Source organism: Monodelphis domestica, chromosome X, assembly GCF_027887165.1.
Source record: "Monodelphis domestica isolate mMonDom1 chromosome X, mMonDom1.pri, whole genome shotgun sequence".
Classification (NCBI taxonomy): domain Eukaryota; kingdom Metazoa; phylum Chordata; class Mammalia; order Didelphimorphia; family Didelphidae; genus Monodelphis; species Monodelphis domestica.
The window spans coordinates 48,552,740-48,576,171 of NC_077235.1; the positions used below are offsets into that span (position 1 = coordinate 48,552,740).

The 23,432-nt window shown below is 41.7% G+C and overlaps 1 protein-coding gene across 4 annotated transcripts in view; it reads left to right on the forward strand.

Annotated features, from left to right (window-relative positions):
• The window catches only part of PABIR2 (PABIR family member 2), a 99,849-nt gene extending 93,185 nt beyond the window's left edge, over positions 1-6,664 (forward strand). For 3 of the 4 annotated variants that reach the window (XM_056808830.1, XM_056808832.1, XM_056808831.1), the window contains exon 11: positions 5,120-5,342. In XM_056808830.1, coding sequence (XP_056664808.1) covers positions 5,120-5,327 — 208 coding nt within the window. In that variant the 3' untranslated portion in view covers positions 5,328-5,342. Of the gene's footprint in view, positions 1-5,119; positions 5,343-5,784 lie in introns of those variants that run through there. The other variant, XM_007507222.3, reaches the window with a different exon arrangement.
• The last annotated feature ends 16,768 nt before the right edge of the window (positions 6,665-23,432 follow it).

The following is a 23,432-nucleotide window of genomic DNA, read 5'->3' on the forward strand; positions in this document are numbered from 1 at the left end:
GAGAGAAATTTGGGGATGAAATTCCCCATAAAGGGAAATCTGGGCCATGACCTGGAATGAATGGATCCTCACTGAAAACCTGTACTGAGCCAGGATCATTCTAGGTGTCATGGAAAGAGCACTTGGATTGGAGTCAGGAAGATCTGGGTTCAAATCCCAACTCAGACACTTCCTAGTTGTATGATCTGGGGCAAGTCTGTAAAATGGAAAAGATAAGCAAGCAGGAAGGGTTTTGGTGAGATACAAGTGAGATAAATATGTAAATCACTTTACAAATCTTAAAATAAATAAACAAACAAATAAATAAAATGCCAAGGAGAAGAGGAGTTGCATCAAGGATGGGCTTGGTGCCTGACATATCCTGGTGGGGTATGTCCTCCCCATCCCCCACCAGAATAGTAACTACAACTGGGGCTTCAGGCTTCTGACAGGTAATGGCAGGCCAGAATTAGAACCCAGGCCTTCTAATTACAATCTAGTTCTCTTTCTGTCATGCCATGGAGGCTTCCATAAAGAATAAGGGCCAACATTGGTCCTTGACAAACTTATCCAATATGGTTGGCTGAAATGAAAATGCCTTCTACTCAATGAACCGGCAAGGTTTGTCTTGCGTGCCCTTACATCCCTTCATGTAGCTGGACTCCATTTAGTCCCCATCTTGGTTTGTGCCCACTGACTTCTTACTGTCTGGACCTCTCAGTGGGTTATCCTCTGAACTTGAGGCAATAGCCCAGGTTCTGTATTTTACTCCCCCCCCACCCCCCCACCCCCTTCCTATCAAACCCCACCTACCCTGTGTTCCCTTCCCTCAGTGCCTTACTAAATGACTGCAATAATCTAACAAACTAATTCACAACAAAGTGTCACTGGGTGGCAACAGTATTCATGCCTTTGCCTGGCAAAGTTAATAAATGGCAGAGATGGAATTTGAATTTAAATCTGTTGACTCCAGGCCTAGGGCTTTTTCTTCTTTTAATTCCATCCATCCCAACTGAAAAGTCACTTCCTTGCAAAAGCCTTTTGGGATGCTCTGGACAGGAACAGCTTTTCCCATGAGAGGCGGTGTGGCATGAAGTGTTGGAGGCAGGAGAAACCTGGCTTCAGAAACCAGCTCCAACACTTAGTAGTTGTGGCCCATGTGCTCCATTGTGACCTGGAGTAAATGATGTGGGCTCTCTGAGCCTCAGTTTCTTCATCTGTAAAATGGAGAGAATATCTCTGGAACCTATCTCATGGAGCGGTTTTCATGCTTAACTGAGATGTTGTATATACCATGACATATAATGAATACTTTCGAGAGACACCAGGAAAGAACAAAGTCCAAGGAGGAATAGATCCATGTAGCCAGTGCAGTCCCGAAAGATCATAAGATCAGCACTTCCTATTATTATTCCCCCTGGTGGCTCACAAAGCACTTGGTTTCATACCTCTCAAAAGTATTCATTATATGTCACAGTAGATGATAGCTGTCTACCTCGGTGACTCATCCCCTTCCCACATGCCAAGCTCCATGAGAGCAGGTCCTATGGCTGATCTAAATGATTTATCTACAACTGAGGCACTTAGATGTTTTTTCTGAATGAATTAAGAATCTCTTGCTCTAAACAGATGCATTCTAATGGAGACCTTCCAAGATTTCTTCCCAAAACATACCTCTAATTCACACTAGGCTTAACCGCTAAGGGGACAAAAGACTAGAGCTGCCCAGAAGTGCCAGGAGCTAGTTTGTGGCTGGATGGGAGGACTCTGGCAGCCATTATAGGTCTAGGCACATGCTGGAAGGCAGAACGATAGGGGTAAGGCCAATGGACGCTGCTATACCTGAAAGTTTGATGTTAAAAGGAACCTCCCAAGAATTAACCAACCGGCTTCATGATTGTGCATACATAGCCCATTGTTTATTTCACTGGCATCACCATCATCTTGCCTTCGTCCAGATGACCAACAAACAGCATTTTTGAAGCTCCTATTATATGAAAGGTACTATGCCAAGCACTAGGGAGAAAAAGAAAGTCAAGGGACAGTCCCTGCCCTCAAGAAGCTTCAAATCAAATGAGGAAGACATTGGTTTCATTCTTTCTGATGTCTGTAAACACCTTTTTCGCACCAAAGAGAAATCAGTGTCATGGCTTCTCCTGTCTCTGCTTCTGGAAACCCCCCACCTGGCAATCCAAACTGAGCCCCCTTTATTTCCAACTACTGCTCTCTGCTGCCCCCCACTACGGATGAAGCACTAGACCCTCTACTTCATTGCTTCCGCTGCGGAGGCCTCAGGGGCTTGGGTACCTTCAGGAAAGGGAAGTGTCTGCTGGAAGCAGTTGAGTAAGAAGACAGGCAGCTAATGCTAAGTGACCCAATGAGAAATGAAGACAGGACGTGCTGCTGGAGTTCCAGGGAAGGAAGAGAAAAAACAATGAAAGCTGAGATTGCCACAAAGGATGAGCAGGATCTGGACAGATGGAAGAGCATTCCACACAGAAGGAACAGTCTGAGCAACAGCATGAACTGATGTCAAATGGGAGCTCCATTTAACCGATGCTGAACAGGAGGCTAAGAGAGGATAAGAACCTTGCTCAGGGTCACACAGCAAGTGGCAAAGGGGGTAGGGGGAGATTCGAACCCAGCTCAAAGCCAAAGAAGGTGCCAACATACATTGGTAAAGGGATTTTCATCACCTGAGAGTTCACTCTACTAACAAAATCTCTGGGTTAGTCCCTTTCCCTTATATTTTGTACATTCTTTCCGTGTACATGTTGTCTCTCCAGGTAAAATGTAATCACCTTGAGGTCAGGGACTATTTCCATTTTTGCCTTTGTATGCTCAGCACCTAGCATATAGCAGATGCTTAAAAAAGGTTTGGTGATAGACTGACTGACTGATCAGACTGAATTTAGAATGGTGGTATCAAAATTGAATAGAAATGGGCCACTAAACCATATACTACAGGCTTCAGAGTAACTTAGAAAACCCCAAATTAACATTATCTATGTTGTAATGTATTTCTATTTATTTTGTTCATTTTAATCTGATTCCCCCTCCCACCTATTCCTATCCCATAAGGTGCAGCCACAGTCCCATGTGTTTGACACTTGTGATCACAGCACTGTGCTCCAAGTATTACAATTCAGGACAGACATTGATATAATATTGAATAACCAGAGGAGGGCAACCATGATGTTGAGAAGCCCTGAGTCTATGCCATCGAAGTATCGAAGAGACTGGGGATATCTAGAATGAAGGACAGAAAACCTTACCTGGTGGTGGTGGTATATGATAGTTGTCCTCAAATATCTGAAAGGTTGTCATACGGAAAGGGGGATTAGACTTCCTCTGTTTGGCCCAGAGGGTGGAAATAGGAACAATAGAGGACATTTCCAAGAGGCAGATTTAGGGTTGATATCAGGACAAAATTGCTAAGAATGAGAACTGTCCCAAAGCGGAATAAGCTGCATTGTAAGGTGGTGGATTCCATTCCCCCTCATGGAAGATCCTTCTCCCTTTCTGGGTTTCACTTGTTCCAGATGGCTGCCGAGATCCCTTCTAACCCTGAAATTCTGTGATTCTATGTGTTGGGTTACAAAGAAGTATAAAACCTGGCCCTGGCAAGCTTTTCAGTCTAGTTGGGGGATCCGAATACTCAAGCATGACTTCAGTGGGTTTCAAGAACAAAGTCCAAGGAGGCACAGATCCATGTAGTAGCCAGGTGAGGGCTAGGAGGATTCATGCAGTTAATAGAGCAATTTCTTGTTTAAAGGACAAAAAAGGCAACTACCACATGCCAAATTGGAGCATGTCGGAACTGAGTCAAACACGTTTTCCAAAATCTGACACTGAGATGTTGGGTCCTGCTGCTGGGGCCTGTGGCTCAGTGAGAAAATGTACGTGTCCTGCTATTGTTAGTCCCCCAAGCACATCTCTTCCCATTAAGAACTTGGAAGAGTTCAAAAACACACAATTCCTATAGAGCTGAAGAGGCTGACCTTGCAGCCTCCTAACTGTTCAAAGACCTGCATGGCTAAGACTAAGGGGGATGGAGGTCTTAGGATCCAGATCAAGGCACTGCCATCTTTCCACTCCATTCCCAATCCCATGCCCTCTCTCACACAGCTCTCAATGCAGGGCCCAAGTTCTAGCTCTACTTACCCTGACACTCAAGACTTGAATCCACAACTCACTAACTGATGCTCAGTTCACATTCTCCAGGCTTACTCTGCATATAACAGCTAAAATCAACTCTTCCTCCTCCAATTCACTCCGATATATCTTCATACTTCTGATATATACTCTTCTATTCTGGTTTAGCTATCTTTCCATGCTTCCCTGGCCCCAAACGGGCTGAGAGAATTGCAATTGCCTTTCCTTTTTCTTTCCATTTTTCATTTACATTTCTTGAACCCTGTTTCGCCATCTGTAATATGAAGAGGTAGATGACTTACAATAATATCTCTTCCAGGCTATGATTTCATGTATGACCTTATGTAAATTACTTTCCATCCAGGAGACTCAGTTTCTTCCTCTGCAGAATGAGAGGACTGGTTTAGACGGTCTCTGAGGTCTCTTCTAGGTCTTGGGCTAGGATCCTATCCTCCTCTGATCAGCTCTTGTCAAATGTGAAGCCTCTGAAGGGATGTTGGGGAAACGGAAAGATTTATCCTGGTGGATGCATCCAGGAGGACTTGACAAAGGCTATGGCAAATCTAGCCTTTGCTAAAGAACACAATGAATGAATGAAGCATGATGCATTAAGCCTGTATTACACACAAATCCCAGTGTTAAGCAGTGAGAATACAAATCAAAAAGTCAATCCCTCCTCTCAAGAAGTTGACACTTTAATGAGGGAGATAATATAGAGGGAAAGGTTTGGGCTGCAAGTCAGATGGAAAGGTCCCATGGTCCTTGGAGTACACAGGCAAAGCCGATGGGAAGGCCTCTTCATTAATGTCATTTTGACTAATAATAACTGGTGTTAAGTGGGGTGAGGAGGTGCATGCTAACAAGAGAGTAGACATCTAGCCTCAGGGTCCAAGCCAGCATTTTGGGACTGGCATCTATTGACTAATGAGTTCTTCTATTACCAAAGTGACTAATGATGTTCCGAAATTGGTCTTTCTCCTCCCAGCTTTGGATACAAATGGACAATAGGCAAGCCCACGATTGGCATGGCCAAGATGCCACTGATGACTCACCAGCGCATGTTCAGCAAACGGCACATAATCGAGACTATCCCAGAAGAGTGTGAACCTGATGAAAGGTGGGTGAGCTACATCTTGAGGGCGAGGCCAGGGAACACACCAGCCACTGGGGATACAAAGAGAAAGATAAAATAGGCCCTGTACTGAGTCTGACCCAGGCTGGTATTGCCCTCTCCACAAATAGGGAAGTGTCAGAGAGGACTCTAGTGGAGAGAATGGTGAGTTATGTTTGGGGCACGTTGAATTTGATGTGCCACCAGAAGATCCAGGTAGAGGTGTGCAGGAAGCAGTTGGTGATGTGGGACTAGAATTCAGGAGATAGATTAAGGATGGCCATAGAGGTGTGAGTCATCTGCTTAGAAATTATCCCAGAACTTATGGAATCTGACAAGATCCCTGAGGGAGACAGAGTACAGGGAGAAGAGGTGCTGAGGGTCCAGGAGTGACTTATTCACTCAACACAGGGACACGTTCACTACGCTGGAGAAGGAAGGAAGGGCCTCAGGAAAATCTTCCCCTTTTCCTAAGTCTTCTGCTCTTGAAAATTGGGCTTGGTGTTTGGTCTTCTTTCCTTTCTTCTTTTCAATTCTAGTGGCATGGAATGGAATCTCCAGGTGGAGAAGTCAAGCAATGGAAACCCTTAAGCCAAAGATTCCAAGCCAGTGAACAACTAAACCATCAGAGAAGCCCCGAGTAGCCAGGCTCTTGGAAAGGCAACCCTGACAGGGTGGTTTTGAATTTGAGTTAAACTGTGAACTTCCCCTTCCTGTTCCCCAAGACCCAGTTGATACAGAGGGGATTGTGCCCTCGAGATGTTGTGGGGAAGATATGTCTGTTCTTGTTATATCTTTAAAGTCAATATTCTTTTGTAAAAGAGAGAAAGAGAAGAGGTTCTTGGTCAGAACTCAGTTTGAAGAAACATCCCCAGTTCCAACCTCATTTAGCATAGATCAAATATTATAGATTTAAAGCTGGATGGGACCTTAGAGTCATCTAGTCCCAACACTCTCATTCGACACTTTTGGAAACTGAAGTCCAATTAAGTGACTTGCCCAAGATCAAATTCGAACCCAGGTCATATTAGGCCATATCCAGCACTGTTTACCTGTTACTTCTGCTACCTGATTTCCTATCCTGTCACTGTCCTGGGCCACTTTTCTCTGGCCATGCCTCAGCCTTTACATGTCCTTGCTAAAAAGGGATGCTCAGAATTACACCCACTATTCCAAATGAGATCTGACCGGGGCTTTGTGCAGCAAGCAAGTCTATGTATCATCTACCTCTCTTTTGTATAATAAGCAATTCTTATTGCAAACTAGGATTGTATTAGCTTTTTGTGGGCGCAAGTTTATGTGGCTAAAACGGTTTGAGATAATATCCTGCCCCATCCTGTATTTATAAAATTGTGGTTTTGAATCTGTACATATAATGTTACATTGCTTCCTATTAAATTTCTTCTGACTGATTTTAACCTTTTGTTATAGTCTGTTGCAAGTTCTTTTTGGCTTCCAATCCTGTCTTTCAACATGTCAGTTATCCACCTCGGCTTCAAGACATCTGCAGATTTTACCAGCACACCTTCTTCTATTCCTCCTTCCAAATCACTGATAAAACACTGAACAACGACGACGCAGGACCAAAACAGATCCCGGGGTCCACCTGCCTCCATGCTGACAATATTACTCTTTTGATCTGGTAGTTAAACCACTTCAAAACAGATCAGGTGCTGACTCTTCCATCTCTCGAAGTCTTTATGACAATGATCAACATCCACGCCACCACATACACTTCTGCTATGCCTCCTGGACCAGAAATCAAGCCCTGGAAGCCCCCTGTCTGGAATGCTGGTTGTCTCAGTTGTCCACTGCATTTGGCATGGCTCCGGTTCTAATCTTTACCAATCAACACACCCGGTGGACTAGAACTCATGGCTCGCAGGACTTTGTGCTTCTATGCCTAGAAATGTGGTGCTAGACCTCTCCCATCTGCACTCCATCCTGACTTGGAGGTATGACAGTTGCCTACAATATCTTGGCTTGGCTCCTGACAGTTACCTCTTCTCCATCTCACTACCTATGCTGTCCTAACCAAATACCAGGTCCTTCATGCTTATAACTACTGCCCGGTACTGACTGGGAAGGTCCTCAGTTGCCCACATCATAGAAGCCTGGTTCCCCCAACATTTTATTTCTCTATTCTTGCCACATCCTTGCCAGCTGCCCAAAAAACTGGTCTGTATATATAGAAAGAGTCAGGAAAAGTCCTTCCTGAGTTCAAATTTGACCTCAGATACTTATTAGCTGCATGACCTTGGGCAAGTCACTTAACCCTGTTGGTCTCTGGAAAATGAGCTGGAGAAAGAAACAACAAACCACTCTAGTATCTTTGTCACAAAAGTCTTAAATGGGGCAGTGAAGAGTCAGACACAAATGAAGCAACTGATCAACCCCACTGGCCCAAGACAGCTGGAATTTAGTTTTTCAATCAAGTTGCAGGAGTGGCAGGAAAGATTCAGTCCCCGATAAATACTTAGTAAAACCCCAAATCTGCTCATTTCAGTGCCTTGCTATGAAACTCGAAACTGGACCTACTGTGTGACAGATACTGCCCAACAATGCTTTACAAATATAATCTCATCTGATCCACTCAATAATTCTAGAAGGTAGATGCTATTTACACTGGAGGAAACTAAAGCAGACAGGTTAAGTGACTTACCTAGGGTCATGCAGCTAGTAAGGTTCTGAGGCTATCTTACTGATTACAAGGCAAGTGCTATATCTACTGTTCCACCTAGCTACCAAGGTAACATGGGGAGTAAGGGGCAGAGCTGAGATTCAAACCCAGCTCCCCCAACTCCAAATCTAGGGCTCAGGTTTGGTCTTGATTGGTAGAATGGAAAGAACACTGCAATTGGAATCTGAAGATCTGGGTTTCAGTGATGCCTTTCCTCTTACACATGTGGGTGACCCCAGGGCCAAGTCATTTTCCTTTGTGTAGCCTCAGTTTTCCCATCTGTAGACAGTGGGTAGTAATACTTGTACTGCCTGCTTCACAGGGGTTCTTGGAGGATCAAGTAAGATCCTCCAAGATCTTAGTACTAGTAAAGTACCTGGTGACCAGAAAGCACTGATCGGTATCAGTTATTGTTATTTCGGCCCAGTTTTCCCAAGTTTAGTTTGCCATAAGATCTTTAAGGGCAGAGGTCCTGGCTACTAATTAGCAAATGTTCAAATGGAAGGAATTGCAGAAAACTGTCATGGACCTCCTTGACTTTTCCTCCTAGAGAGGGAGTAGAGCAGTCACAGGCCTACACTAGGTCAGGGCTGAAAAAGGAGAGAATGACGACGTGGGGTTCAATCCGCCATGTTGGTGCTCCAGGACCACTTTACTGCCTTTTCATGGTGCTCTCCACTCTATGGATCTATGGCTCCCTGCTTTGCTGCTAGTTGCTGCAGGTACTAGTCCTTTTGCTAGGCTCTCACCCCTCTGTCTGCCCATTTTGTTGAGTGACTATGTCCCGGGTTCTAATTCATTCACCAGTCCCACTAGTGCCCTGGTCTGCACCATTAGTTCACTAACCAGTCCTTTCCTTTCCATTTCTTTCTCTTCTCTCCCTTCTTTCCTCCTCCTCCATTACTTGGCAAATACTCGTGATCAAAGAAAGAGAAGGGGCAGAATCAGCCCATGCAGGAGCTCCTTCCTATCTGAGTACCTCCTGACATCTGAGAGGCAGGAGACGTCTGCAGCCCTCACTAAAATCTGTCAGCTGCAGAAATCAGGCATGATAGGAGAAAGCCCATGTCCACGTTGACACACCTGAGCCCAGGAGATGACACACCCTGCAGGAATCTCAGCTTGGGCTTAGGGGTAATTAAGCGTGTTCGTCTTCTAGGCTCTTGAAGTCATATTTATTTGTCTTTCAAACTCTGCCAACCCAAATGACTTGAGCTGTGATTTATCGTCATACCATGAGGTCATGTTTCCTCACTGATTTTTTGGCTAAGAACGACTAGGCACAGTAGCCCTTTCTTATTGAATTAGTTCATTTTGTACAAATGAAGTAACATTAAGGATTGTGGCCAGGCCCTGACACCTGCCAAAATGGTGTCTACGGGCACTTGCCATATTTGGAACAAATTTTAAATCAAACTTAGGACACATTATGTTCTTTTCGAATAGTAATTTGCATCCATCTTGTATTTCTTCCCCACCATTTTAATGTCTGTTCATAAAGCATACATTAATCAAAAGTATAGCTGCAAACTATTTTAATACGTAATGTTTTCATATTACGAAAACTGCCTGTAACCACAGTTTATTTTAATTTTCATAATAGAATTCTGTTTTCCTTTCTGTACTCTTCTGAGCACAGCTTGTTTCGGGGACAAGCCACAGGGACAAAATGGGAAGTTTATCTGAAGTTCCAAGAATTTCTGCATCCCATAAGAACATCTGGAAATGCAGGGCCTAGAAAACAAAACTGCATTCTGTGCAGGAGGGGTGCAGGCTACGAAGGGGCCGAGGGACTCATATGATCATTATGGGCAATGGTGGAAAGGAGATATTCAAGAGCATATCTGTCCCTGGCAAGGCAGCCACAGTAATTTCATTTTTTCTTATGAAGGGGGTTGGTGTAAGTAAGTCATCCATATGTTGTGGTAGACGGGCCTGCCTTGATGATCCCTAAAATTCGGCCATTAGCAATTATGCAATAATCTCCTTATATGTCTTCTTAAGTGTTATGTTCTGGTTGAAGATATCACTCAATGTATATTCTGGAGAGAGTTCAAAAGTAGGTTGGCGCTGGGCTGGAGGCCCACTAAAACTGTTGGTAAAGTGGACAATTCGATGTGGATACAACCATAGAAGTATTACTCATTAAACATTTAGCAACTGGGGTAGCTAGTAGCACAGTAGATACAGTAGCACCTGGAGTTGGGAGGACATGGGTTCAAATTTGGCCTTAGACATTTCCTAGTTATGTGACTTTGGGCAAGTTGCTTAACCCCCTCCCCCCCCCCATTGTCTAGCCCTTACTGCTTGTTTTCCTTGGAACCAATACTTAATATTGATTTTAAGTCAGAAGGTAAAGGTAAAAAAAAATTAGAATACAAAGGATGATGGAGAGGGAAGACCCTTTCTTTTGGAAGAAGAATATAGCTCCAGTGTTCCGAATGGAAAGGGAATATCACAAATGTTCTTGTTGCTGACATCCCACTGTGAACTTTAGATTACTCCACCCTACTTAGTCTAACAAAAACAGGAATGTCTACACGCATACTTAAGGATTAAGTATTTAGGAGGATGGCCTATGACAGACATGTGCTAGCAAATGACAAATCAGAAACAACTGACAAATCCCTGGGCTGTCCCAAGTCAAGCGTAAGCTACCATTGGTACAGGTGAGACACAGAAAAGTGATGTAAAAAACATCTATATATTTCGTGTCACTTCCTCTCTCCAGGCTCTTTCCGTGGAGAGCTGGCTCTGCCTGGCAGTGTGCTAAGTGTTCCAGCATCTTGGCGTGGTAGCAGCTATTATCTGGTTTGGCAGTGAGTTTTCCTTGATACTATACTAAGAGAAGCTGAATAGCCTAGTTCAGGTGAGGCATCTTAACTGAGCTCTCTTGGAGTTTAGGCTGATTTCCTTCTCCTTTACCTTCCAAACATTATCCTCTAAGAAAGCCTCTAATCTTCAGAGACCTTGTGACAGAGGTCTTTGAACTTCCCCTGGCACAGGCCAGGTGGGAGAAATCCTATACCCTCCTTCTCTCTCTTCTCCTTAATTCCTTCCTCTATATTAATTAAAATCACCATAAATTTCCAGCTGACTTGGGTATTTTTTGGGATTTCCTCTGGTGACCAAAATTAATTTAGATTAGTTCACAACCCTAAAATTATCCTAACACCACCACATATTTGGGTGTAATCCCTGTCTCTTCCTCTGAGTTTTTTTTAAGCCCCATGTAACACAAATAGAGTTCTATCCTTATCCAAAGACAGAAAAGAATTCTTTAGTAAAATAATGAAAGGGAAGAAGTACCAACAAGAAGATTAGGAGCATAACAACTGGCAGGATTGAGTAAGAGCTTTAGGGTTATGGATAAGCCATGATCAACAACAGAGAAACCATCAAAGATTGAGAATGAGCTCAAGCTCTTCAAGTCTGGTAAGAACCAAGGTATACTAAGTGAATGATAATAGTCAAGAGCCTATGACTAAGAAAGAGTAATATGTTTTTCCATTCAATTATGCTTTTCTACTTTTTTAAAAGAGCTTATTAAACAGGGGCAGCTCAGTGGCTCATTGGATGGAGAGCCAGACTTATAGATGGGAGGTCTTGGGTTGAAATGTGTCTTCAGACATGTCCTAGCTGTGTGATTCAAAGCAAGTCACTTAACCCTCATTGCCTAGCCCTTACAACTCTTCTGTTTTTACCCAAGTCAAAGGTAAAGATTGGTTTGGTTTTTTTTAAGAGCTTATAACACTAAAGGTTAAGCAGAAATATTAACTCAGACATCTCCTAGCTGTGTGACTCTGGGCAAATCACTTAACCCCCATTGCCTAGCCCTTACTGACCTTCTGTTTTTACCTAAGTTGAAGCTAAAATAAATATGATCAAATGATATAAAAAGAGAAACCATATTGTGTTAAAAGATACTGTAAAGAAATATTATCAATATTAAACCTATAAGCACCAAATGTTACAGCATTCAAAATTTTAAAGGAAAAGCTAAATGAGTTACACATGGAAATAGATAACAAAACAATAATAATAGGGTCTTTGATTTTTACCTCTCAGAACTAGATAAAACTAACCAAAAAGTAAATAAGAAAGAAGTCAATGACATGACTAGAAACTTAGATCTAAGTTAAATATATATAGATATGGGGACAGAACTGAATGGAAAGAGAAAGGAGTATACCTTTTACTCAGTGAGACATGGTACTTTTACAAAAATTGACCAGATATTAGAGCACAAAATCTTTATAGTTAAGAGTAGAAAATTGGAAATATTAATGCAACCTTTCAGATCATAATACAATAAAAACTGTATAAAATAAGAGTCCACGGAAATACAAAGTAAAACTAACAATCTTAAAGAAGGAGTGGGTTAAAGAACAAATTATAGAAAAAATAACTTCATTAAAGAGAATGATAATAATGAGACAACATACCAAAACCTAGGGATACAGCAAAAGCAGTAATTAGAGGGAAATTTACATTTCTGAATGCTTATATTAATAGAGAAAGGACAGATCAAAGAATTGGGAATGTAATTTTAAAAACTAGGAAAAAACAAATTTAAAATCCCCAACTAAAAACCAAGTTAGAAATAAAAAAACTAAAGGTGAGATTTAATAAAGTTGAATTTAAGAAAGCCACCAAATTAATAAATAAATCTAGGATTAGTTTTTATGGAAAAAAATCAACAAAATAATTAAACCATTGGTTAATGATTTTTAAATTAGAAAACCAAATCACTAGCATTAAAGATGAAAAGAATGAATGTACTATCAATGAGGATGGAATTAAAGTAATTATAATGAGTTACTCTGCTCAGTTATATGCAAACAAAATTAACATTGTAAATTAAATTGAAGAATACTTACAAAAACAAAAACTGCCTAGACCAGTGATGGCAGACCTTTTAGAGACCAAGTCCAAGTGCAAGACCCCATCCCCAGACTACCTGCTGTACCTGTTCCATCCCAGACTGCATGCTATGCCCCCTCCTCTAAACCTCCTCCCAACCCCTTACCCCAGATGGGGGAGGGAGAAAGTGCTCCCATTGGGCTGCGGGGCAGAGGCGCAGGTGATGAGAGGCTGAATGGAGAAGGGGAGGGGAGTGGCCTGAGCACTTTGCTCCCCTCCAACTCTGCTGCCTGTGAGCTGCCCACCTTACCCCAATGTGCTCCCATTGGGCTGCTGCATAGAGGAAATATGAAAAATGTTCTCAGGCACTGTGGCTATGGGAAGGAGAGCAGCTCCATCGCGTCTATTATCTGTCTTTCTAATAACAAACTGGGGGTGGGGGTAGTGTCTGGAGAGGGAGCCCCCGTGCCCACAGAGAGTGTGCCATCTTTGGTACCCATTCCAAAGGTTGACTAATCACTAGCCTAGACTATCAGAGGAGAAAACAGAATATCTAAATAAATCTTTTAAAAATTGAACAGGCCATAAATGAACTTTCTAAGAAAAAATTATCAGGACCAGATGGACTTACAAGTGAATTCTACTAAACATTCAAAGATCATCTAATTTCAATTCAATATTAAATAAAGTATTTGAAATAACAGATAAAAATAAGTTTTACCAAATTCCTTTTATGAAGCAAATATGGTGCTATCACTAAAACCAGGAAGAGCAAAAATGTTGAAAGAAAATTATAAGCCAATTCCATTAATGAATATGGATGCAAAAATCCTAAATAAAATACTAGTTGGTATTCTGCCTTGGAACCAATAAATAGTATTGCTTCTAAGACAGAAGGTAAAGGTTTTAAATAAAATGAAATACTAATTGGAGACGACGACAACATATCAAAAAGATATTGTTGCCAAACAAGATTTATGCCAGGAATGCAGAGGTGGCTTAATATAAGGAAAACTATCAATATAATTAATTATATTAATAACAAAAGAATTAAAACTATATGATTATGTCAATAAATACCAAAAAGAAAAAAAAGAAAAACTATAACAGTAATTCCTATTAAAAATAATTATTTTATTTTATTTTTATTTTATTTTATTTTTATTTTATCTTGGAAAGCAAAGGTATAAGTGGATTTTTTTCTTAAAATGATACAAAGCATCGACCTAAAACAATTTGCTTTATTTGTATTTTATTATTTGTAATGGGGATAAGCTAGAAGCCTTCCCAATAAGATCAGGAATGAAACAAGGATACTCATTATTAACAATATTATTTAACACAGCATTAGAAATGGTAGCAATAGCAATAAGAGAATGAAAAGAAATTGAAGGAATCAGAATGGGCAAAGAGGCAATACATAAAACTGTCTCTATTTGCAGATGACATGATGGTAAAAGTAGAAAATCCTAGAGATTCAACTAAAAAGTTAGTTGAAACTATCAATAATTTTAGCAAAGGAGCAGGATATAAAATAAACCCACATAACATCAGTATTCCCATATGTTTCCAACAAAACTCAGCAGCAAGAGTTAGAAAAAGAAACTTCATTTAAAATTATTTTAGACAAGATAAAATGCCTAGGAATCTACTTGCCAAGACAAATTCAGGAATTATATAAACATAACTACAAAATACTCATCACACAAATAAAAATAAATCTAAACAATTGGAAAATGATCAATTGCTCATGGGAATGATGAGCTAATATAATAAAAATGACAATCCTGTCCAGCGACTTCCGGTTAAGATGGCGGCTTAGAGAAAGCTGAAGTTCAGATCTCCGGAAAAACCTTCCCAACCGATCTCAAACTAGAAGCTCCTAAGGCGCCGAAATTCAAAACGATCAACAGCACAGACCCTGGGAACCCTCCTCCTGGACCTGGACCCGGTTCAAAAGGTACGGCTCCCCTTAAAAGCCAGAACCCGAGATCCCTCGGACCTCAGGGGTAGGAGCGCAGAGTCCAAGGCTCCCGGAAGCGGCAGCCGCGCCGGGCTCAGAGAGCAGGGTCTGAGGAACAACAACCCTCAGGGTCTTCTACCCAAGTCCCAGTCCGGGTGAAAGTTACTGCCTGGGGCTTCCGCTGCAGAGAGCCGGTCAGTCCGGGTGAAAGTTACTGCCTGGGGCCTCCGCTGCAAAGAGCTGGTCGGTCCGGGTGAAAGTTACTGCCTGGGGCCTCCGCTGCAGAGAGCTGGTCAAAACAACAGCAACCCTCAGGGCGGGCAAGACAGCCTCACGGGCTGGATCCTGCTATCCAAGTCTCAGTGAAAGTCTGTGCTCTCGGAGCTTGGGGAAGCGGCAGCCCATCCCCCCGCAGGCCAACGAAACAGCCTCACGGCCAGGGATTCTGAAGGCAACTTCCGGAAATCGAGCCAGGGGGAGAGTGTGGCCTCGTGGTCCGACCCTTCCATTCCAGTTCCAGTGAGGCATATTCAGTTTAACCCAGGGAACGCTCATAGAACCATCTGCCCAGGACTAAAGCCACTGATCACCAGACAAAGACAAGAAAAGCCAATCCTCCACGTTCAGAGATGACAAACTCCACAGAAACACAGAAGCCCCAAAATACCAAGAAAAATAAGAAGAAAGGGGCGACAAAAATGACAATCCTACCTAAATTAATTTACTTACTTCAGTGCTATACCTATCAAGCTACCAAAACACTTTTTTTATAGAATTAGAAAAAATTATTACAAAGTTTACAAATTTCAGTAATTAGACCTTTGTCAGAGGTTTTTGTTATGAAGATACTTTCCTCCCAATTTGTTGCTTCCTTTCTAATTTTGATTGCATTGGTTTTGTTTGTACAAAACCTTTTTGATTTAATGGAATCAAAATTATTTATTTTACATTTTGTCATATTCTCTTACTTGGTTTTAAAATCTTTCCTCTTCCATAGATCTGACAGGTAAACTATTCTATGTTCACCTAATTTACTTATAGTTTCCTTCTTTACATCTCAGTCATTCATCCATTCTGAGTTTATCTTGGTGTAGGGTGTGAGATGTTGATCTAAATCTAATCTCTACCATACTGCTTTCCAGTTTTCCCAGAAGTTTTTTTCAAATACTGGATTTCTGTTCCAGGAGCTGGGATCTTTGGGTTTAGCTAACACTAGCTTGCTGAGGTCATTTACCCCCAAGTCTATTCCACTGATCCTCTCTTCTGTCTCTTAGCCAGTACCATATTGTTTTGATGACCACTGCTTTATAGTATAGTAAACATCTAGTACTGCTAGGCCTCCATCCTTTACTTTTTTTTTCATTATTTCCCTTGATATTCTTGATCTTTTCTTCTTCGATATTGCTTTTTTTCTAATTCAGTGTCTGAGAGCAGATTTGAATCTAGGACCTCCCATCTCTAGGCCTGGCTCTCAATCCATTGAGCTAACCAGATGCCCCCTTTCTAGTGTTTTCAAAAGGAATGAGTGTTGCATTTTGTCAAAGGCTTTTTCTGCATCTATTGAGATAATCATGTGATTTCTGTTGGTTTCATTATTGATATGGTCAGTAATTTTACCCCCTTATAGCATGGAAATGCCCAAACTCTGCCTACCTTCAAGGCTGCACCCTACGGATGAGCCCCTTCACTTGTCTGATTTTTGGTTTTTGTCCTTTTGAGGTGCTTTATATCGGTAAATGGTGAGGAGACGAAGTCCCTTTCATCTACTCTGTGGCCATTTAGCCCTAGAAGTCGCTCCAAAAAATTATTTTATTGAACTAAAAAGAATAATAACAAAAGTCATTTGGAAAAACAATAGATCAAAAATATCAAGGGAAGTAATGAAAAACATCTAGCAGTACTAGATTTTAAATTACATTATAAGGCAGTAATTATCAAAACTATCTGGTACTGGCTACAAAATAGTAAGTTAAATCATTGAAACAGGACAGATATAAAACAAATAGTAGTAAAATATTTATAGTAACCTTGTATTTGGCAAAAGAATAGATTCAGGTTTGGGCGATTAGAAATCACTCTTTGGTAAAAATTGCTGGGACAACTGGAAAGTAGTTTGGCAGAAATAGGGTATAGACCAATATCTTAAACCATTTACTAACATAAGATCAAAATAGATATGTGATCTAGAATAAAAGGAGATATAATTAAATGCGAATACCAGGGAACATTTCTATTAGATTCATGGATAAAAGAAGAATGTAAAAGTAAACAAGAAATGGAAAGCACTGAGAGATGTAAAATGGATAATGTTGATTACATTAAATTAAAAGGTTTTTATACAAATACAAATATTGCTGAGATTAAAAGGAAAGCAGAAAATTAAGGAGAAAATTTAGACTGCTTCTTGGACAGATATCTCATAACTAAAATAGAGAACTCTGTCAAATTTATAAGAATGAGAGTCAGCCCCCAATTGATAAATGAGCAAAACATATGAATAGTCAATTTTTGGATGAAGAAATCAAAGCCATATATAGTTATGCGAAAAAATGCTGTAAATCATTACTGATTAGAGAAACTGCAAGCCAAAACAATTCTGAGATATCATCTCACACCTATCAGATTGGCTAAAATGACAACTGCTGGAGAGTATGTGGAAAAATGGGGACACTAATACACTGTTGGTGGAGCTGAATTGATCCAACGATTTTGGAAAGCAATTTGGAATTATTCCCACAGAGTTGTAAAACTGTGTATATACCCTTAGACCCAGGAAAATTATTGCTGGATCCATTTCCCAAGGAGATTTAATAATAAAGAAAAGAACCTACATGTTCAAAAATATTGAAAACAGCTTTATTTGTGCTGCGAAGAACTAGAAATTGAGGGGATGTCCATCAATTAGGGAATGGATAAACAAATTATGGCATATGACTGTGATAGAATACTACTGCACCATAAGAAACAATAAACACGCCAATTAAAAAAAAAACTTGAAAAGAACTATATAAGACAAGGAACAGCAAAATGAGTAGGACCAAGAGAAGTCTATATAGTTACAGATTTAATACTTGAAGAAAAACTTGGGAATGTCACTTCTAGAAAATGTACTAGAAAATGGAAACATGAAAGACATGATCTATATTTACATGTCTGTTTGCTACATGATGCCTTCTATGATACATGGAAGAGAAAGAGGGGCTGAGATACTTGTAAATAAATTCTATTTTAAAAAAAAACTCACTTGACATACTGATAGTGAGCTACTTACTACCAAAAAAGACAATCATTTACTTTTTTTTTTTAAACCCATACCTTCATCTTGGAGTCAATACTGTGTATTGGCTCCAAGGCAGAAGAGTGGTAAGGGCTGGGCAATGGGGGTCAAGTGACTTGCCCAGGGTCACACAGCTGGGAGGTGTCTGAGGCCAGATTTGAACCTAGGACCTCTTATCTCTAGCTCTGGTTCATTTACTCTTCTCTGCTCTCAGTTCCTCTTTCACAGTTACTGCTTAATCTCAAGTTGCAAATACAGGGGGGAAAGAAAAAAAAAGGAAAAGTTTGAGAACAGCACGATGCCAATGAAACATTGTGATTATCATTTCCCTAGTCAGAAAAAATGTATTTTCCTGCATCTGACAACCTCTTTAATTTCCCCTTTTAAAGACTTCACTCTAACTATGGTAGGGCTATTGAGGCTGACTCAGGTCATCAATATTCTAAACAATATTCCCTCCTCCGGGGAGGCATGCTTTCTCTTGGGAGGAAGATACAACACACTCAATTACACTATCCCTGTACTTCCAGCCTCATAATTCTCTGCTTACTTGCATCACGTGGAAGGAAAAAGGCCACTCTCTTGGCCAACTTTGGCCTACCAATTATAGGCAGTGGATGAGCCATCCTCTGGCTAGGTGGGACCACACCTGAGGTCAGACTGAGATGCTGGTGCCGTCAAAACCTGCCAACAGTTTTCTGCCATAGGGAAAAGAATTCCTAGTTAACTGTATCAGTGATCACTCAGTATATCAGAACATAAGTAAGTTTTGGGACACATTTAAAAAGAACATTATACAGATTGTATGGATGTATAGTATCATACAGTCCCCTAAGCTTTTAGCTCACATTTGCTCTCTGTTTAGCAAGTTGTCAGGTACAAATGGACAAAATTTATGCCAGAGGCATCCAATTTTGAAATCATTGAGCCGGCCTGATACAATGGAAGAACAGGCGGTAAGGGTTTAAAAGAAAAAAGAAAAGACATTTTCCTAGTAATCCCTATAGGAAAAAGTAAATGAATGAAAAATGCCCATTATCTATAGCAGTGGTATCAAGCTCATGGCCTGTAATAGGGCACAGGGGTCCCATAAAACAGATTAAAAGGCAATTGGAAATGTTTTAACAAAACAAATTAAATAACAATATGTCATAGGTAATGATGATCTCTGGTTTCTAACTCAATATCCTACCCACCGGGATCCATTTCTATTTGAGTTTGACATCCCTGGGCACTACACTATTGCATGTGGTTTTACTGTGGAATCCATGAACTAACTCAGTGTATCTTGGAGAGATTCTACAAGTAGACAAGGAGTTGGGTCCAGAATGGAACAGGAAGAAGAAAGCAGACTAGATTACATTTGGAAAATGTTATCATGCTTTAAATGACTAAAACTAACTGAAATAAAAACAAATTCTTTGAAGACCAAACTCCCTCAGGGGTACTCTATGGCCACAAATCATGTAGCAAAGAATTTCTGAAGAATCAAAACTCCATATGACCCAAAGGGCAATGATGAGCAAAAGTAGAGCTCTAACATATTACTAGTGATGGTATGTAGACTGTCAACATGGAAATCTAGAGATCCCCAGTTTATTTAGTCTGAGGGTAGAAACCCCAGGTTTTGACCTTGTCACAGGAGAGGTTTCCCCCTGAGGGAAGGTCCCACTTCACCAGACAATAGACATCCACTCCAGCTTTGGCTGGTGCAGTAGGTAGCACATCAGTCTCCCAAGCTGAAGGTCCCGAGTTTGAGAGTTCAATCCTGGGTAAGGAGGGTGTGATATACTGGGAGAAGCTTCTGGAGACAAAAGAGCTACTTGACTTCGGATGGGATCTGTCTCCGACCTGAACCTCTCCTGTGACAAGGTCAAAACCTGGGGTTTCTACCCTCAAACTAAATAAACTGGGGATTTCTAGATTTCCGTGTTGACAAGACCAAGTAGCATTAAAGGAGAGGGCTGGACAGGCAGGTGGGCAGCTCATTTAGCAAGAGCTGGATGAACTGAGTGCTGGTCTGGTTAAAAGGATGTTTAAAAGGTTAAAAGGCCCAAAGCAGAGCTTCTAGTTTCCTCTTTTTGTAAAACAATGAGTTGAGACTAGATGAACAACCTTTAGAACTCTTTCCTATTCTAAAATTCTATAAGTATATGAAGTAGGAACATTCAGAGTTGGAACGGAGGGCATAAGAGGATGAGAGAATATCTCCTAAAGAAAATTCTTATTGGGGGCAGCTGGGTAACTCAGTGGATTGAAAGCCAAGCCTAGAGATGGGGGGTCCTGGGTTCCAATCTAGCCTCAGACACTTCCCAGATGTGTGACCCTGGGCAAGTCACTTGACCCCCATGGCCTAGTCCATACCACTCTTCTGCTTGGAACCAATATATAATATTGATTCTAAGATGGAAGGTAAGAATTAAAAAAAAAAAGAGGGGGCAGCTGGGTGGCTCAGTGGATTGAGAGCCAGGCCTAGAGATGGGAGGTCCTAGGTTGAAATCTGGCCTCAGACACTTCCCAGCCGTGAGACCCTGGGTAAGTCACTTGACCCCCATTGCCCAGCCCTTACCACTCTTCTGCCTTGGAACCAATACACAGTACTGAGACTAAGATGGAAGGTGAGGGTTTAAAAAGAATAATTCTTATCGCCCATTATACCACTGATATGGACTAGGAGTCCCAGGAAGTTCTGTATGTGGAACTCACAGGGAAGAAAAGAGAGTATCAGATGGGTTTGAGGGAATTCAGTTTTTCTTTGAACTCCAGGAGTGGCTCCTGCCCAGCCAGAAATGACCTACTATGTCCGGGATGATGGATAGGAGAGAGACATATATAGCCCAGGAGTGAAGCAAGTTAGACCTGAAATATACAGGTTACTATTCCACAGCTGAAGTGAAGACAGAACTTGGACCTGCATTTCTCATCCTCTCAACTTCTCAGCCTAGAGAAAATGGAACGAGAGCTCAAAAGGGACCACGATGTAGTCTTGTTATTGCAGTTAAATATCATCGGGGAATCTAGAAGCCCCCAAAGTGGTAGCCTAGAAAGAGTTAATGACCTCCAGTTTACTTAGTTTAAAGGTGAAAAGCCCTAGGTTTGACCTGGTCACAGGAGAGTTCCTCCCTGAGGGAAAGTCCTCCTTCACTGGTCTCAGACTGACAATAGAACTAAAAGGAGTTTGGGTGGGAGTAGTTAGTCCCATCAGATATTAAGTGTCTCTTCCGTCCCAGTGGTTTTCCCTTTTGTGTCCATTGTAAAGCATCAGCCCCTCACTGTTATTCCTGTCTGGAACTCCTCATTTCCTATGTTACCATTGTAAAGCCAATCAACTATCCCTCCCATCCTTAGTCCCCAGGTTCCCCTAGAAAGGCATTTAAGCTCCCCCAATTTAATAGCTCCTTGGAGTGGTCCAATCTAGCCTAGGTTGGCTTTGCCAGGGGTCAGGGAGGAGAGCAACCAGAGTCCCATCCTCCTACTCTGTGTAGGCCTAACTCAGCCCTGTCTGTACCTCTTTCCTTAAAGAGTGGCTTTTCTGACTATTTAATAGTTCTGTTTTTTCCCAGTCAACACAAAAGTGGAGACTGGCCCAGGCTCTAGTATAGTGACTGAAAAATGGACCAAAAGCCAATGTGGAGATGATAATGACTGAGACTGTCACAGGCAGTGTCATTACAGACTCAGTTGGTTCTCTCTCTCTTGGACTGTGAGGCCCAGTGTGGTATAGGAATAAGGATCAAGTGCCTGCAAACAGGCTGCCCTAGGTAGGCGTGCCAGCTCAAACACCAGTGGGGAGATCCGCTGTGGAAAAAAGGGAAAAAAGGAAAGTGAGGAAGGAAACCAGTCGGACATCAGGGCCACACTGACCTGCAAATGCCCTGGGAGGATGGGAGATGGAAGGAGGAAGACATTAGATGGATGGAGAGAAAGGTCAGGGGAGCTTAAGGGGCCACTGGCAGAATTGAGTGTATTAGCCATCTGGTCTAGCATGAGCACCTATTAGTAAGCAGGGATCACTGGGGTCATGGCCAAATAGAAGGTAGAATTCGAGCATGGCCAGATATGCTGCAGGATTGGAGGGAGGCCCAGTTTAGAATGATAGCATGCAAAGAGCGATTGGAAAAGATTTGGAGGAGGAGGCCAAGGCTCACTCCCTGTCGCCAAGAATAAATGAAGAATGGGTGAGATGAAACAATAAAGCATCACTACCGACATGCTTTGACATTCCAAAAGGGCTTTGAAGAGCCTCAAGTTGCAGATGGAGAGAATGAGGTTTTTTATGGTACGGAGCAGACAGAGGAAAAAAAGAACAGTTGGGGCCACTCCAGCAACTTTTCTATAGGACCAAGCAGGAAAACTCCAGAGTGAAATCTCCAGGGAAATTCTCAGTGACAGAGTAACTGCCATGATCCAGGCTAGGCCTTTCAAGGGTGCTTGACAGGGAAAGGACCTAGTAGCCAGGCAGGCCCCACCGAAAGCTCCTTACTAGTGTTACGGCACTCAGCTAGCCCATTTCCCATGTCATTGCACAGTGCAGGATAAAGTGAAGAATGAAGAGAAATCTGATGCTTTCCTCTCCAAGAAACCGTCTGGTGACAACTCTGATGTAGACTTAACCTATTGAGCCACTTGCCCTGACTAAGATTTGTCTGACCAAGTAGTCTCTGGCATGTGATCCCACGTCGGTGCCTTGGGTCTTCCCAAAAGGGCCGATCCCAAATCAGAGCACAGATTTTCCCATCCCACTCCTATCCCCGGCCCAGCATTTGGTACCTGTAGCTCACAGAGTTAAAGTTCAGACCTCACTCGTGTCTGGTCAGATTCAGGAGCAAATCAGGACATCACATGGTTAAGCTAAATACCTTTATTTGTTTATTTATTTTTAAGCCCTTCCCTTCCATCTTAGAATCAATACTGAGTATTGGTTCTAAGGCAGGAGAGTGGTCAGGGCTAGGCAATGGGGGTGAAGGGACTTGCCCAGGGTCACACAGTCAGGAAGTGTCTGAGGCCAAATTTGAACCCAGGACCCCCCATCTCTAGGCCTGGCTCTCTATAGACTATAGTTCTATAGACTCTCCCATGGGATGTTCCATATTCTGAGATCTCTTCCATTTCTGCCATTCTCTTTCATCTGTTCTAAGGTCTCTCTCAGCTCTAACATCCTGTTTTTATTTTCTAGACACCATAGAAGCATCCAAGCCTACTATACAAGCCTACTACACAATATACCTTTGTAATCTAAAAAAGTATTTTCTAATACCTTGATTTCTGTTATTCAACATTAAGTGCTACAGAGTCGCCAAAATATGCGTCCTCCAGTATTTGTTTCGATCCCTTCTAGATTCACACTAGACACAGCAGAAAAAGTCTCAAAGCTTTTTTTATACAAAATGCCTGGGGGATGGAA